Genomic DNA, 16,788 nt, shown 5'->3' with positions numbered 1-16,788 from the left:
GCCTTTGAGTGCTGGGATTAAAGGAGTTTCTAAGACCAGTGGTTTTTCACCCGTGTAGAAGTGGACCGCGATCCGATCCAGCTAGCTAGAAATGAATGGCTTTTGGAACTCGTCTTTGCACGAAGTCCAATTAGTTCTGCAGCCTTGGCCTCCCTCTTGAAGTGAGGGACAGTATCCTTGCCAGCACCATCCAGGTCAAACCTCCTCAGAGGCTTTGCACAGGATGATGTTAGCTCTCCCCTTATACCTGGCAGTTCTTCGCTTCCATCCCTAAAGACCGAATAGGTGGTCCTTCACAGCCATTAATTTACAGAATGGTATGCCTACCTTTTAAGGCCAGGAGGGGCTCTGGCCATTTCGAGCCTCACATCTGAAAAGCAGGAGCCCCTCTTCCCTAATTCTTCACCGCAGCCTTCTAATCGGGCCCCTCCCAACAGGATTCGAACTTGTCTTATGTTGTCTATTGGCTGCTTTCTTGAGTCTGGGAGGCTGCTGTCCTCCCCAAACCCGGCATTCGATGAGTTCTATCAACTCTCAGGGGAAACAGCGGAGGAGAAACAGCATTAGAGACCTACGATGGCTGTGGCCCGCACGGAAGGAACCGCCGGCGGCCGGGAGGAGCACAGCCTGGGGCGGGGGCGGAGTTGGGGCGTGATCTGAGCGGAGCTCCTTGGAAGGGCGGGGCTTGGGCGGGCCAGAGGCGGGACTTCGGGACTGCTGCAGAGCCCGCCTGACAACGCCGACCCGGCAGCGCCCAGAGCGAGCGCCCGTCCGCGCCCGCCCGGCCTCCGCCCAGCGCCGCCGATAGGGGGCGTCCGCGCTCTCGGCGCCGCGACTCCGCTGAGAAGGCGCCGCCCGCGCCGGGCAGCTGGAGCCGCAACTCCGGGCGCCGGCTCAGTCGTCCCCGCCGCTGCTGCTGCTGTTGCTGCTGCTGCTGCCGCCGCCGCCGCCGGGCGCAGGCTCGCTCGTCCCCGCGCTCGCGCTCTCGGGCCGCCGGCGTCTCCCGGCCGGGTCGCCGTTGCGCTCGCGCAGTGAGTGGGGCGGGAGCCGGGCCTGTGGGGCCGGGGCTGCGGGGAAGTCGGGCTGAGGCGGACGGCGGGTGGCGGGCGCGCGTCCCGGGGCTGGCACGAGCCCGCGGCCGGGCCTGGGCGGGGGACTCCGGGGACGCGCGGCCCGGCGCCGCGGGCTCCGGCTCGGGTTCGGGGCTCGGTGCGCGTGGCCGGCCGGGCTTGGCTTGCGGGCGACCGAGGAGTGCGGCCCGGTCCGGGACCCGCGGGTTCTGCGGGGAAAGGATTGTTCTTTGGGGAGTGGCGCTTATTGGCCGCCACTGTCCTAGTTTTAAAGCCTTGCCTTTGGGGTTTTCTGCACAGATTGCAGCTTTCTGCTGGGGTTTTGGGATGTCAGGGCGTTTTAGTGCTGGGTGTCAAAGGTGACCCATGGTGTGGTCGTGAGGAGCCCCTGCAGCACCTGCTGGGCTGTGGCAGAGGAGGCTGTGTCTGGGGTGGGACGGAGAAACGAAACGTGACTGAGATCCTGTTTGGATATTCTGCTGAAGTTGTCACGTTTCTGTCCAGTACAGCAGTTCACACAGCAAGTTGATAAACCCAGTTGTAGTTTTCGGTGATGCAAGGTGTTTGCCTCACAAGTAGACCTTGGGTGATGTGGCTTGGCTGAGAATGTTTGGGATATCCCAAGCATCTGTCTCCAGCGTATCTCCTTGGCTGGCTCATCTTTTTCTCTATTCTAGTATGGGAATAATGTTGCGGTATCACAGGCCTGATACCGAGAAGTGTTTTCAAAAGAGCACAGGTCCAGGTGGGCAGGTAGGTAGGCTGGGAGAATAGCCCTTGAAAACCAGGTGCCAGCATGGTTTTTTAGTTGTGATGCCTTAGATTGAAAGAAAGCCACAGATGATGGCATCAATAAGGTTTGTGGTTCGAATTCTCTTAAAGCATATTTGAGCGGAAACACTATCACATAAAGCAATCTTATGGTCATTCGAATGTATCTTTTGATGTGTCTTGGATTTTTATAGCTGGGGTCTATTTTAAATGGAACACATATATTTGTGTTCTGCTTTATCTTGGAGACAACCCTGAGTCATGCTTTCTAGAAGTTCCGAGAGCCCACGTGTCTGTTCTGTCTGTCAGTGCTGGGACATCTTTACGTTTAGCACTTCCTATTTTAGTCGCTGTGGAAACTCCTGGGAAGAGCACAGGCTGCCTTTCACCTCTATGTTTGCCCACTGTGCCCGACTTTACCTCTCAAATTTTGTTGATGCTTCCAGGAGTAAAGAGCCATTTATCATGTTCTTACTCTCTGCTGGAAGGCCGCACAGTGACTTCAGAACTCCGTTCCTTTTCACTGCCCGTCAGCCCGTTTTACCTATGCTGTGTTTACTTTTGCGAAGGCCATAATAGCCCATTTTAGTGGAAACTGAGGGGAAGTGGAATTTCATGTTTGTTTGTTTGTTTTTAATTTGACTCTGACAACAATTTCGCTGGAGAGTGTGTATGCTTCTGATTTGATACTTTAGAAATTTCCTAACTTCTTGTAAAAGTCTTTCTACTTTTCTGCCTTCATCTCCTTTCTTCTAGCTCACATGGTTGAGAGAGGGGGAGAAGAGGAAAAAAAATCCATCTCTGGTTTAGTTGTCGGTAATTTAGCTTTATAATCCCATTACCCTTGTGTGCCTGGCGGCTTGTGCTGGCCTGCATGTGGACTTTAACTCAGACGACTCCTTTAGATGCCACTGAACCAAGTGCTATAAAAAGTATTTCACTTTCAAACTCCCACGTTTCCCAGAACAGAGAAAGTGAGTACAAAGGCAATTTGGAAGGTAAGTATAGGTGGAGAAAATTCACTGAGTCTTCTTTTTGGGATAGCAGGCACAAGGGTCTCAGTAGGAAAAAAAAAAAAAGGCTACCCAGAACCCCTGGGAAGGAAGTGATTGCAGTTGTCTCATTCATTACTCCTTCAAATTTGGAGGTTTCCATTACAGCATATAGACTGTTGCATGGGAGAAGGACTTTTGCTCTGGGGGTGTCTCAATCAGCAGTAAGTCTAGAATATTGTGTTAATGTTTTGTAGCCCCTAAAGCTGCTTTGCTATGATAAGAAGGATACCACTGAGGGTTCTCACATGCTTTTAAGTTGTTAGCTTACTGAATTGCGCATTCTTCGGATTCGCTAGGTCAGTAAGTTCATAATTTCTTTCAGGCTTCTAGGAATTCTTCAGGATTTGTTTTTCGCAACTCCCTGCTAGCCTGCCGTCAGAGTTCCACACTAGTTATAACCTTTGAAGCCTAAGCATGGGACCTCAGCGTTGCCTTAGAGTCTTTGGGATGTGGATTTATTTGTATTAAAGGTCAGATATTTTCAGGTGAACTGATTTTGCAAAATCAGAAAGCCTTTCTTTGAACTCTATGGTTATTGTTTGGTTGTGGTCACTGCCCTAAAAATGATCTTTAGCAAGGGAAATACCTTTAAAGGAATTTTATGAGAAATGTCTCACAGATTTTATGAAAAAAGTATTTTTTTATTTACCCCTCAAGTAAAACAGGCCTGTTTGATGCCCCACTTGAAGGCCTTCTGTTGCCTGGCTTGTGGTTATTTAAACTTCTCATTAAGTCCTCCACTGGATGGTGCCGGATGGGAGAGAAGATGAAAAGGAAATGAATTGTTAGCACCCCTGGGAAAGGGTTCATTGGAAGAGACCGAAGCTGTTCTGTGAGGTCTTGGGTTGTGTTTTATTGCGTCCACGTCTGAGATGTCCCTGATAGTCATCAGTTCAGAATGTGACTGTTGGAGAAGCAAGAATCTTGCCCCTCCCTGTTTCTCTAGATTTTTGTAGAGATGCTATGCTGTAGCAGGTGTTTACAAGCAAGGTGTGGAGATCAACTTTAGGTGAATCAAGATTGCCTTTTATTGATCTTTGAGTTTATTAGTGAACAATTTATTATTACTGTTTTTTAGGTAGCTTAGTTATATTGGAAGTGACTAGTAGTGACTGTGTCTCATTTTATTTTCGTGTATCTTACATACAAGTATAAGGCCTTGCGGTGCTTTTTAAGAGACCTGGGCTTAGATCACGGAGCTAGCTCCTTAGTAAAGGCACACATCATGGCATGAGGGGCCCAGCCTCTAACTCCCACATACAAGGGGAGGGAGGGAGGCAGGAAGGGAGGAGGGAGAGAGGGAGGGAGGAAGGGAGGGAGGGAGAGAGGGAAGAAGGAAGGGATGGATGGAGGGAGGGAGGGAGGAAGGAAGGAAGGGACATAGGTTCCCAAGACTGCTTCTCTAAATTATTAAGCTTGAGGTTCGTTATATGTTTGTAGCCAGACCTTGACTTTTGCTGTGGAAGAGATTCGAAACGTCTAATTTTTTTTTGCTTGTTTGTTTTAATGTTTGCACAAGAAGTTATCTTGTTTTGATGTAGAAGTGAAGACATAAATATGCAAGGTTAGTCCTGGATATAGCGGTGGCATTGCTGTCTGATGATTTTCTTCCGGCTTTGGGTTTCCATTCTTCATTAGCCATTTGAATGTTCACGAACTGGAATTCTTCCTGTCGCCTGAGATGGGACAGCAGCCATTAGTCACCAATGAGCAGGGTCTTGCCATTTTTATTTAGTGGTAGAAATTTTTTTATGACTCATTATGACTAGTTAATTAGCCTAAGTTTTTGTGAGGTTGTGAATAAAGCGCCAGTTGGATGGGGTTAATAGCTGGCTATGGGGAGTATAAAGTTGATGCTTTTCAGTTTGTTGTTTGGATTTTGTTCTTTGAATTTCTACTCTAGGAGGTGCTTTTGGAAAAATCTTGACCAGGAGTCAGAAAACACAAGTTCTTGTCCAGGCGTCCTTGCCTCTTTATTGTATAACTGAACAGGGGTGTGCTCACGAGCAGAAAGACTGCTACATTGGCTTGATTCCGGAATCCCTGCTCAGGTTGGGCACATTGTCTTCCGGTGTTCACCGAGGAGCCCTTCTCTGAAGCCCGACATTTTTCCAGTTGGAGTCTAGGTCTCTTCCTCCTGAGGTCTCCTTCAGTCTGTTCTGTTAATGGCAGGCTGGGATTATATTGTGACTTCAGCTGTTGTGCGTTGCCTCCCTTTGTGGACTGAAAGCTCCACGAGGTCAGGGTTCACTATCGTATTCCTGTGTATCCGTATTTCACGTGGGCTCCCCTGCCCTGTGATACTGGACCTAAAATAAGTTTGGTTGAGTGATTATTGAGGCCGTGGGGAAAGAGTACTTTGAGTTTTGGGAAATGCCCTTTAACTCACTGCATCATGGATTTGTTGTTATCGGTAATGAAGCCAAAAATTGCTAAAGCTCATGTCTTCCGTTCACATCAGATGGGGTTTGTGGAGTGAGTCAGAGAGAAAAGGTAAAAGGCCTCTGGTGTTACTTTTGTTCCATCTCTCTATAGTACGCTGAAAGGCTGACCGTCTGTACCCTATGGCTGAGAGTAAAGAATGACAGCCGCCTGTGTCTCCTCGGGTCCACATTTTAGCTTGTTTGCTTTGAAGAATTTGTAAAGGTAGAGAAATAGCTGCTGCCGGCTCTGATTTCAGCCCCTGCTGTGCTATGCAAATGCTCTCGACTTGCCTGAGTGACCTTTTGAGAAAGAGCCTTTGTGATCTTTTGTAGCCAGGGCTTGTTCTTGTCCTGGAAATGGGGACCAGATTCCACTAAAAGTGGAAAAATGGGCCTTCAAAGGCCACATACAAAGCTGGTGCTTTTCCCAGGGAAAGGACCCGTAGGTATGTCCGTGTTTCTTGGCATCTCTGCTAGTGATTTTGAAATTGGCTCTGCAGTTTGCTTTGCAGGTTGATTTGGAGAACAGAGTGAGTGAGAGGGAACTGACTAAGGCAGTTAAGTCGCAGGAGAACTGTGGCATGCTCTTGAATAGGAGGAAAAAGCAGATTGAAGCTGGCTTTATTAGTACATGGGCCTTTGCCAGTGACCTAAGACTGGCTCTCCATGGTGCTGCCTGAGTGACCTCAGCCAGGTCTGTGAGGCTCTTTTTGTACCAAATTGTGCCTTACCAGTTTGAATTGCTTCTGTTTGTTTTGATTAATGTACAAAGAGAAATACTTCATTATTAAACCTGATTGGTTTTTTACACTATAAGGTAATAATATTCTGTTTTTTTTTCTCTTGGAAAGTGACCATTACTTTTGAAGCCCATGATTTTAAATGCTTTCTCAGATGCTTAGTTTATACAGCTGGTATGCTGATCCAAAGGAATTTCCCCTTTCCCCCTCAAGTGACCTTTTTGATGTAGAGCATCTTGTAGGTCAGAATCAATGTAAGGTTGTAGACCTAATCATAATGTTCTCTGAAAATCTAAATATTACATTTTTAGAAAATAGTGGCAGAATTGGTCAGTTTTTTGTTTTATTACTTGTGGTTGTGACTGTGTATATGGAGGTCAGAGGACAAAGGTCAGAGGGCAACTTGTGGAAGTAAGTTTTTTTCTCTTTCCACCATGAGGGTCCTGGGATCAAAGTCAGGTTTTCAGGTAAGCTGCTTTACCTACTGGGTTGTCTTGCCAGCCCAGAGTGACAGACTCTTTCCTCCTTCTCCAAGTAGGCTAGTCCTTTGTGCCCAGTGGGCTCCAGAGGTAAGGACAAGCATGGCATGGCTTTCTTCCTCACAATTTCGCCCTGATGTAGGTTCCAACGGGCCGTGTGTGAGCGGTCCTTGTGAGGTCTGAGCTACTGCATTGGGCAGAATAGCTCTTATTCTCCATTGTCATGGTTACCTGCTTGTTTTCTTCCTCTAGAGTCTTCCTGGTTCCTGGGCTCCTGACGGACCCGTGCTGGAGCAGATGGATAATGGAGACTGGGGATATATGGTGAGTAGTCCTTGCTGCGCTTGGAAGGCTGGCAAGCCATTTGGACGCCTTTCTCTGCACCGTCATAGGCTTATCGTACAAGGATGAAACTATGAATTTGTGCAGCTCCATCTACTTTGTGTGGATGTATTTGGAGTGTGGATCTTTATTTGGTTTGACGTTTTAGTGGAAGACTCAGTGCATATTCTCCAAATAACTTAACATTTTTATTGCATATTATTTATTTTAATTATGTGTGGGTGAAGCGGTGAGTGCAGTGTTCTTGGAGGCCAGAAGAGGGCGGGCATATGGTCCCTGGAGATGCTGTGGGCCACCCAGACATGGTTACTGGAAGTGGAACTCAGTTCCACTACAGTCATACATTGCTTTTAACTCCTGACATCTCTCTGCCCACCTAGTAGCTATTTATAACCACGAACGTCAGGTAGACCATGATGTTTTGGTCTATGGCGTATGTTTAAATTCTCTGTTCATAGAATGGAATGTCCAAAGGGCCCGGGGAGAATGGAGTGGAGGATGCTTTGTTGTAGTAAAGGAATTAATAGGTAGAAGGATTTTCTTCTCACATGCAGTTTTCACATGTGTCCATGTTTGCCTGTTTTCTTCCTCATCAGGTAAGAAATACTTTGCTTTCTTAGAACCTGAAGACCGTCTTTGATTTTTTTTTTTCTTAAATAGGATTTCTAAGGCTGGGGTGTGTTATTTTGAGAAACTTCCTTCTCAGAATTAAAGGTCAGATTGCAGCATTAATGTTACTAAAGTGAATATACAATCAGACTATGACATTTGAAGCTGCTATTAGCCCTTAGGTATGTGGTAGTTTGGGGCTAGAACATAGGCTAGATTGTGTCCACAAACCTTCTATTTCTTAGTTTAGTGTTAGGAACTTATTTCCTGGGCATGGTGGTGCAGGCCTGTAATGTCAACAACACTTGGGAGGTAGATGCAGAAGGTTTGTGCATTTTTGACTTGCTTTGTCTATGTAGTAAGATGCTGTCTCAACAACAATAAAAAGAAAAACCAGAAAAGAAAAGGGAATTGTTGCTTCCATAAAAAAAATTACTAAGATTAATTCTAAATAAATTTTTGTCTTTAAGATACACGTTGGGACTGGGGGATGGTGGCACACACCTTTAGTCCCACCACTTGGGAGGCAAAGGCCGCTCTGTGAGTTTGAGGCCAGCCTGGTCTACAGACTGAGTTCAAGGACAACCAGGACTGTTACACAGAAAAACCCTTTCTCGGGGGCGGGGGCAGAGGGAGGATACATTTTGGAGTTGGAGAGATGGCTCAGCAGTTAAGAGCACTTCTGCTCGTGCAGAGGACCTGGGTTTGGTTCCTAGCATCCAGCCTAAGAGTCACAATCGCCTGTAACTGCAGTCCCTAGGCAATCCATACCCTTGGCTTACATGAGGCACACATACATACATGCAGTCAAAGCACTCACATAAGTACATTCATACATTTCACAACTGGGTGTGATGATGGACTCCTGAGATCTTAGCACTGGGGAGAGGCAGGAGGATCAGGAATTCTAGACCATTCATAGCTACACAGTGAATATGAAGCCAGTCGAAGTTATGTGAAACTTAGTCTCAAAAAAAAAATTACACCTCATGACTCCTTTGAGGACAAAATCCCAAAGTTCATTATTGCTACACTCTCAGATTACTTTTATTCTAGCTTCTGGTAAATTTAAAAAAGCTGAAGGTCTTGTCAAGTGAGGTGGCACACATTTTTAATCCCACTAGGGGAGGTAGAGGCAGGCAGACCTGACTCAGAAACTCTTGAGATTCTGGACTTGACTGTATGACACTAAAGGTCACTCCCAGCAGGAGTAGAGTAACTCTTAAAAGATTGGATTTATTTGATTTGAAAGAAAATGTTGAAGGCCTTCTCCTGGTGAGTTATTATTGAAAGTAAGACCATTTCCTCCCTAACACTGCCAAATACATTACAGCAGAAAGGGGTCTTATACTGGCTGATTGGTATTGATCTTGTTAATTTGTCGAAGTTGTGATTTTATGGTTTCAGGTGACTGTTTCTTTGATTTCAGATGACTGACCCAGTCACGTTGAATGTAGGTGGACACTTGTACACAACGTCCCTTACCACACTGACACGTTACCCGGATTCCATGCTTGGAGCTATGTTTGGGGGGGACTTCCCCACAGCCCGAGACCCGCAAGGCAATTACTTCATCGATCGAGATGGACCTCTTTTCCGCTATGTCCTCAACTTCTTACGAACTTCAGAATTGACCCTCCCTCTGGATTTTAAGGAATTTGATCTTCTTCGGAAAGAAGCTGACTTTTACCAGATTGAACCCTTGATTCAGTGTCTCAATGACCCTAAGCCTTTGTATCCTATGGATACTTTTGAAGAAGTTGTAGAGCTGTCTAGTACTCGGAAGCTTTCTAAATATTCCAATCCTGTGGCCGTCATCATAACCCAGTTAACCATCACCACCAAGGTGCATTCCCTACTAGAAGGCATCTCAAATTATTTCACCAAGTGGAATAAGCACATGATGGACACCAGAGACTGCCAGGTTTCCTTCACCTTTGGACCATGCGATTATCACCAGGAAGTTTCTCTCCGGGTCCACCTGATGGAATACATTACAAAGCAAGGTTTCACAATCCGCAATACTCGGGTGCATCACATGAGCGAGCGGGCCAACGAGAACACAGTAGAGCACAACTGGACTTTCTGTAGACTGGCCCGGAAAACAGATGACTGATCGCCAGTGCTGGGGAGGACTTCCTGTAAGCTCACGTTTGTCTGGGGACATGAAAGAGACTGTTCTTGTTTTCTAAATCATAGTGTACCCCCTTTTTAATATTTGTATTTATTTGAAGGCCTCGAGGACCAGAAGGAAGTTCCGTGTGTGAGCAGCCTTCTTGTTTTGTTCCAAATATGCATGTGCCTGTTCAGAGTCTCCAGAAACCTTTTTTATAAAAAGAGAGCTTGAAAATCATTATGATATATAATCTACCCTTAACAGTGCTAAAATGATTTCTGGTAACGTGGTCCCTAACTCAACTGGAAGGCTAAAAATACAGTAATGAAAGATTAAGCAGAGTATTCATGTCTTTGAGGAAAATGAGAATATCATGTAGGGTGACCTCGATTCCAGACCAATAGGCAGTAGTGTATTAAAGGAAGACTGGCCAATCACCTGCTGATCCTTGTAAGGACTGTTTCTTTCTATGCATATAAATCAAGCAACCAAATATCTGTAGCCATTGAAATGTCTGACTAGAAATATTTATATTGGATTCTCAATACAAAATATCCCTGTGGTAGAAACCTTATGCCTGGTACAGTTTCATTCCCAAGTGTACTGTCGACCAGGAAAGCAAAATCTAATAAAAAATGGAGTATGAACATTAAGGGTTGTATTTATTGCTATATAAGGGGAAAGTCATATTCTCTGTCAGAAGTATGCATTGCTTGTGTCTCAAACTGCTTATAGCACATTTGTAATGGAGTTGCCAGAACTCAGTGGAACCTTAGATTTTAGTTCAGAAAGCCAGCTGTGCCATCAGAGATAAGCAGTTTTGTCTAAAGAGTGCAAAGCCATGTTCAGATAGGATTTTCAGGGAATATTACAGGGTTTTCAACAGCCACAGCTATGACTAGGACTCACTCCAGCTTCTGCTGCATGTGGGGGACAAAATGACTCTAGCCATCTTATTCTTATGTATTGTGGTAGCCACAAATGTATGTTTTTGTCAGATGTAAGTTCAACTCTGAGAAGAATAAGTTGCAGTGAAGGATCGGAAATAAGAGAAAATGTATGTACATTTGCTTATTTCATTGTTGTCTTGTTTCAGAGTTGATAGGAGTCTGTTGCTTGAAAGTTTCTCATAGGAAGGAGTGTGTTAATTACAGTGAGACTTTCTAGTTTGTGAACATCGGATAAAAATGTCCCTGCTTTAAGGGAACAGTGGACTTCTTTGGTGTTGGCCCTATGGCAGACGAAACACTCTTTTCCTCTTCTCTGAGAAGAGATTCTCCCTTTGAAAGGAAGATTAAAATATTTACTTATATATCTCTTTGAAAATTTAAGATTTGACAAATCACACACACACACACACACACACACACACACGAAACCCATAATTATCTCATCTTCAAACAAGGATTCTTCAATATTATTGACAGGTTTCTGTAGTTTCATTGTATTGATGGACAGGTGAGAAGAGGCTACTGTTGGCTTCTGTTGTAAATTGATCTGTAGTTTCCTAATAAAGACCCAGATCAGTCCTGTGCTATGGAGCTAGCTGAAGCCAACATGAAGTAAGATGATTTGGGTTCAGAACTCTTGTGGAGGGCTCTTAGTTAAGAGTACTTGTTGCTCTTGTATAGGAATTTGGTGCCCAACACCTATGTCACCAGCTCACAACTGCCTGTAACGCCAGCTCTAGGCAGATCTGACACCACTGGTTTACACACACACACACACACACACACACACACACACACTTACACTTAAAATATATATTATATATAAAATTATATATATATAATTATATATATACACATATATATATATATACATACATAAAAGTTGTGAAAGTAGGAGTAATACTAGTTTTAAGTTTAGGAAAAAGGAAAACTTCTGAATTTTCTTCCTTGTCCCCATTCTCCCTAAAGGGAAGATTGCTTTTGGCAAATTTTCTCTGGTTTACTAATTATTAGTAGGTAAATGATTGCTTATTTAAATAAAAGCAGCCAGCAGGATTTTTAAGGCTTGTTTGTTTTCTTCCCTCACTCCTGGGGATTGACCTGGGTATTATTCATGTTAGGTAAGTGCTTGTCACTTAGCTGCAGTCCATGCTGTAACTGTTTTATGTTGTTGTGGAGTTGAAAATGAAATGAAAAACATCATTTGGGGGGCCAGAGAGATGGCTCAGAGGTTAAGAGCACTGACTGCTCTTCCAGAGGTTATGGGTTCAATTCCCAGCAACCACATGGTGGCTCACAACCATCTATAATGAGATCTGGTGCTCTCTTCTGGCCTGCAAGCATACATATGGACAGAATTTGTATACATAATAAATAAATCATTCAAAAAAAAGAAAAATGTAGTTTGGTTATATTTGGATATACTGAGACAATTCTGTCTCTTTATAAAATTTTAAATCATTTTTACTTTTAAAAAATGATATGTTACATTCTGAGCCTTTATATTTTATTTAGATTATAGCACATCCAAGTACCTTTAAAGGGCTGCATGTGTGTCTTTGTAAACCTGAGGGTAAATGCTAAAGGTAAGTTGTGGACCACGAGGTAGCTCCGTGGTAGAATGCCTGCTGACATCCCTCAGACTGGTCGATCCCGGTATACCCTAGATAAATACACCACACAAGTAGCAGCTAATGTGTTTATTGGCTTTTGCTACATTTAAAGCAAAGTTCCAGCATTTAACCAAATATATGCTATAAACGGACAAAGGGAAACTCCAAAAGCAGAATAAAGTGATGAGCATTTCATTCACGTACCAACTTACTAAGCAATTTGAAGAACTAGTCACTCCACCCTTTGCTTTGACTTTAATTCTTGGTCTGTATATGCTGTGCCACCATGATGCTTCTTGATCCTGAGTACTGTTGGCTTTTCACAGCTTGGGTCTCCAGCTTTGTAGCAGTGGTCGGATATATTTCTCATAGGCAGGGTTTTTCTGTGTTTATAGGAATCACATTATTAGAATACTTCTAGAATTATTCTTCACTTTAAAAGAGTAGCATTGGCCGGGCGGTGGTGGCGCACGCCTTTAATCCCAGCACTTGGGAGGCAGAGGCAGGCGGATCTCTGTGAGTTCGAGACCAGCCTGGTCTACAAGAGCTAGTTCCAGGACAGGCTCCAAAACCACAGAGAAACCCTGTCTCGAAAAACCAAAAAAAAAAAAAAAAAAAAAAAAAAAAAAAAAAAGAGTAGCATTGCCTAAGATCCTGTTTTGTTTTGTTTTTCGAGACAGGGTTTCCCTGTAGAACAGCTTTGGCTGTCCTGGAACTCTTTGTAATTTGTAAACCAAGATGGTCTTGAATTTACAGAAATCTGCCTGTTTCTGCCTCCCAAGTGGTGGGATTACAGGCATGTGCCACCACCACCTTTCAGTTACCTAAGATTCTTAATTTTTAAAATTACTTTTAAAGTTCATTTTGTGTGAACATATGGTAAACACTTTTCCAACAAGCCTCCTGTCTTAGGCAGATTTTAAACTGCATGCAGGTGGCTGATTAAGAGAAAAGTGTACAGCTTATTTATTTTTTTCAGAATTTAATACAAATGAAATCCTTCACTTTTTGAGACTCTTTGAAATTTTGAACACAAACCACAAAGCAAGCAACCAGAAAGTAGAATCAGGTAGGCAATATTCTGTGTCCAAATCAGCTTTTCTATCATTCTCTAGTGCCATGTCTGAGTTCTTTTCTTTATAGCTAAACTCTAGTCTTCCATACTATTTTAATTTCTTTTACAGTAAAACTATAAAGTTCTGGGGACTGGAGAGATGGCTTAGAGGTCAAGAGCACTGGCTGTTCTTCCAGAGATGCTAAGTTTAATTTCCAGCAACCACATGCGGGCTCATAACCATCTATAATGAGATCCGGTGCCTTCTTTTGTCATGCAGTCCTACATGCAGAATACTGTATACATAATAAATAAATCTTAAGCAAAAAAAGCCTATAAGGTCCTAACATAGGTTTACACCCTGTTCTTCACTGTTTCTCCAATCTCAGCACACCGCCATTGCACAGTAATTGTTCTTTGAATGAATGAACTATTCCTTGGGCATATCTTTACAATATAGTTATTGAGAGACTAGAACGGGGTGCGATGATGTACAAATGGCATTTGGGAGGTAGGAGTTGAAGGCCAGCCTGGCCACAAAAGGCCCTGAGACAAGCACTAAAAAGGGGGGTTCCTGGTCTAAATTAACCCGTGATGATTCCTTCTTGCTTCCATTGGGAATGGCTTGGATGTGATTTCGTGGGGCTGGGGGGATCTTCTGTGGCAGTTTTCTAGATCAGTCAGCCCAAAGCAGACATCACAGAGTACACCAGGGTAGCGTGTCATCCTGATAGGAGAAATCTCAGCACAACCTGCTGCAGACAGGAGAGACTCCTGTGGAGCTAAGAGGTGCAGCCTACCACATAGCACTTTACTTCTGGCATGAGAACACTGGACATATATTCTCATTTGTACTTTTGTGTCCGCAGGGCATGTTTCAGTATAGCTGCTGTTTTAACTTATTTAAAATACCCGCAATGTGCCTTTTTCTATTAAAATGTCTGCTGCACTTCAGAACTATTACAGATCAAAAAAAAAAAAAAAAAAAGGGAGAGACTTTAAAAATGTTGAAGCTTTTCAAAGGAGCTGAAAGTATAAGATCACATGGCTGTATGTTACCGGTCCACCAACTATCGTTTTGACCCCCTTTCCTAAACTTCCCTGTGTGAAAAGACCACACCTGTGACTTAACAAGGTCACATAAGGCCGGTTGATGAGTATCTGTCGTGACTGCTTTCGTATCGTTATGTAGGTCATAGGAAGCTCTATCCTTGGTCAAGTAGAAGGAAGTAGAGACAGAAGAACAGTTTGAAGTATGTCAGCATTTTACAGAATCAGTGAGATGAGGGGTCAGTCACGTCTCGTTTCTACAAACCTGCTATGGTTTCCAGATTAAAGTGTTTAAGAATGAAGAAAGATAAGATGGCCCACTACAGTCTTCAGTGACCCTGAGGAATCTAGGGGAGTGGAATATTTTGTGTCTCGGCATTTGCCGACAGGTGCACAGGGAGAGGTGCGGCAGCTCTATGGAGCACCAAAGGACGCAGGTCTCTCTCGAGACCATGGAAGCAGGCTGGATTGGGAAGGATTGCTTTGCTTTTGTACCAGGATTTAAACACGAGCAAGGACAGAGAAATGATCATTAGATGAGTAACATATTAGAAGCAGGTTAACCATAGGAGCAGTGACTAGGAAGACTGTTTATATTTCCTTGAGCTAAAACCAGGTCATCTTGTGGATGGCTCTTGACTGAAGTGGGCTGACCTGTCTGGCAGCCATTCTGGAGGTTATGACTTTAGATGATCGTGGGAAGCTCAGCTCTGATGTGTGACAGGATACATACTGCCAAGAGCAAGTCTAATAACACCTGTAAAGTGTGAGCAAGCCCAAGTGTCGGTCACTGCATTGTAAGATGCCTTCCTGAAGGTGGACGAAAGAGAAAGTTTCACCATCTGAAAAACATGTTTATAAAGTCTAATATACCCAACACTGTGAAACACCTTGTGTGTGCCTATAGATAGATGCGTCCTTTGTTGGGGTTGTCCTTGTCAAATCTGCTCTTTACTACAGGCTCCCTAAATTCAAAGTACAGTACTTTGAATTCTTACCTTTGCCCAGTGAGGCTGGGATAACTGGAATTCTCGTCTTCCCTCTGAGGACAGTCTTGCTATCATCCCCTTTATAATATATGTGCCTTCCTGCCCACCTAAGACAGTACCTCAAATCACCTCTGGATCTACATAGCATGGAGCTAAAAAGCCAAAAGTAAGATGGTTTACCACTGCTATGATTTATCTTAGATTTGCTTGCTACTGTATGTGTGTGCCTTCGGGTATGTCAAGCCTTTCTCTTAATGCCCTTTCCACATTCTGAACTGTGTATTTTGCTTATTTCAGTTCCTGCCAAACTGCACCCCTGGTTTCTTTTATGTGCTCTCTAGAAGTGTTTTAAACAGATGCTCTATGCCAAGTAATTTTCAGCGTAAGCAGAACTGATTAAAATGGGAAAACATGGAGATGTATTTACTGCTTGTTCTCTGCCCTTTTACATAATTTATAATGAATTCCACTCAACTACCTGATTATTGGCTGGTAACTTCTGAGCCCACTCAAACAGACGTTCGTAGACATGTCCATCATAACAGCCCAGTGCCGAATTTAAACAATTATCCGTCAAGTCAAAAGCATCAGTTAACAAGATTGCATCCTTCCTGAGAGAGGAAACAAATCATGAGCATTTCACCTTAGTCCTAAGAATCGAATTGATCCACAGGAAGTAACTATAGGTTGCATCATTATCTGCTGTTTGAACAATTTACCTTTATTATTTGGGTTTTATTTTTTTAAACCATTCTTTTTTTTAAACTTTATTTATATTTTATGTTGTGTTTTGCCCACCTGTATGTCTGTGTGAGGGTGTCGGATCCCCTGAAAAAAAAGTCAAAGACATCTGAGCTGCCATGTGGGTACTGGGTTTGAATCTGTCTTCTCTGGAAGAGCGGTCAGTGCTCTTAACTGCTGAGCCACCTCTCCAGCCCTCTGGGTTTTATTTTTTTATAAGTTATGTATGCACAGGATAAAGAATCATAAAGTTCTTTAAGACTTGTTATTTAAAAAATTAGGCCTTGTCTACTGGGTGTAAAGTCCAGGATCCAATTCCCAACACCGGATTAAAAAAAATAAGTGAAAAAAAAAAAAGCTTAATCTCCCAGTGTACTAGTTGATTTTTGTCAGCTGACACAAATTCGAGCCACTTGGAAAGAGGGAGCGCCAATTGAGGAACTGCCTCCATCAGATTGACGGGTAGACACGTTGGGGCATTTTCCTGATTAATGATTGATGTGGGGAGCACAGCCCACTGTGGGCGGTGCCATCTCTGGGCAGGTGGTCTTGGGTTGTATAAAAAAGCAACTGGAGCAAGCCAGTAAGCAGCATTCCTCCATGGTCTCTGCTTCAGTTCCTGCCTCCAGACGCTGCCTTCTGCCTTGGCCTTTTTCAATGGTTGACTATGACCTGAGAACCAAATAAACCCTTTCCTCACCAAGCTGGTTTTGCTCAGTGTTTCATTACAACAGAATGCACCTTGTTTCTCCATTCCTGTCTTCTCCTTAGAGACATAGTTGGTCT

At 43.8% G+C, this 16,788-nt stretch overlaps 2 protein-coding genes across 6 annotated transcripts in view; one reads left to right on the top strand and one right to left on the bottom strand.

The window, feature by feature from the left end:
* Positions 1-735: 735 nt before the first annotated feature.
* Positions 736-11,842, top strand: Kctd6 (potassium channel tetramerization domain containing 6). 4 transcript variants are annotated; one of them, XM_041662886.1, is made up of 4 exons: positions 736-1,031; positions 2,598-2,657; positions 6,791-6,862; positions 8,919-11,842. In XM_041662886.1, exons 3-4 carry the CDS (start codon positions 6,836-6,838, stop codon positions 9,603-9,605), a joined length of 714 nt encoding a protein of 237 aa, XP_041518820.1. In that variant the 5' UTR covers positions 736-1,031; positions 2,598-2,657; positions 6,791-6,835; the 3' UTR covers positions 9,606-11,842. The 4 variants fall into 4 exon arrangements, with proteins under 4 accessions (XP_041518820.1, XP_041518819.1, XP_041518821.1 ...); XM_041662887.1 differs by lacking the exon at positions 736-1,031 and adding an exon at positions 1,415-1,823; XM_041662885.1 differs by lacking the exon at positions 2,598-2,657.
* Positions 11,843-12,240: 398 nt separating this feature from the next.
* Acox2 (acyl-CoA oxidase 2) overlaps positions 12,241-16,788 on the bottom strand; it is a 29,863-nt gene continuing 25,315 nt past the window's right edge. The window contains exons 14-15 of one of the 2 annotated variants that reach the window (XM_041662698.1): positions 15,740-15,872; positions 12,241-12,551 (exon numbers count right to left, since the gene is read on the bottom strand). In XM_041662698.1, the coding sequence (XP_041518632.1) occupies positions 12,489-12,551; positions 15,740-15,872 (196 nt within the window). In that variant the 3' untranslated portion in view covers positions 12,241-12,488. The remainder of the gene's footprint in view (positions 12,552-15,739; positions 15,873-16,788) is intronic. The other variant, XM_041662699.1, reaches the window with a different exon arrangement.

Source organism: Microtus oregoni, unplaced genomic scaffold (genome assembly GCF_018167655.1).
Source record: "Microtus oregoni isolate MIOR12 unplaced genomic scaffold, Mior012 000013F_ref0000133, whole genome shotgun sequence".
NCBI lineage: Eukaryota > Metazoa > Chordata > Mammalia > Rodentia > Cricetidae > Microtus > Microtus oregoni.
This window is presented reverse-complemented; position numbering and strand designations above follow the sequence as displayed.

Coding starts and splice junctions, on each gene's coding strand:
- Kctd6 (XM_041662885.1), top strand. CDS start 6,836: ATGGATAATGGAGACTGGGGATATATG. Junction 6,863..8,918: donor ATGGAGACTGGGGATATATG/GTGAGTAGTCCT, acceptor CTTTGATTTCAG/ATGACTGACCCAGTCACGTT.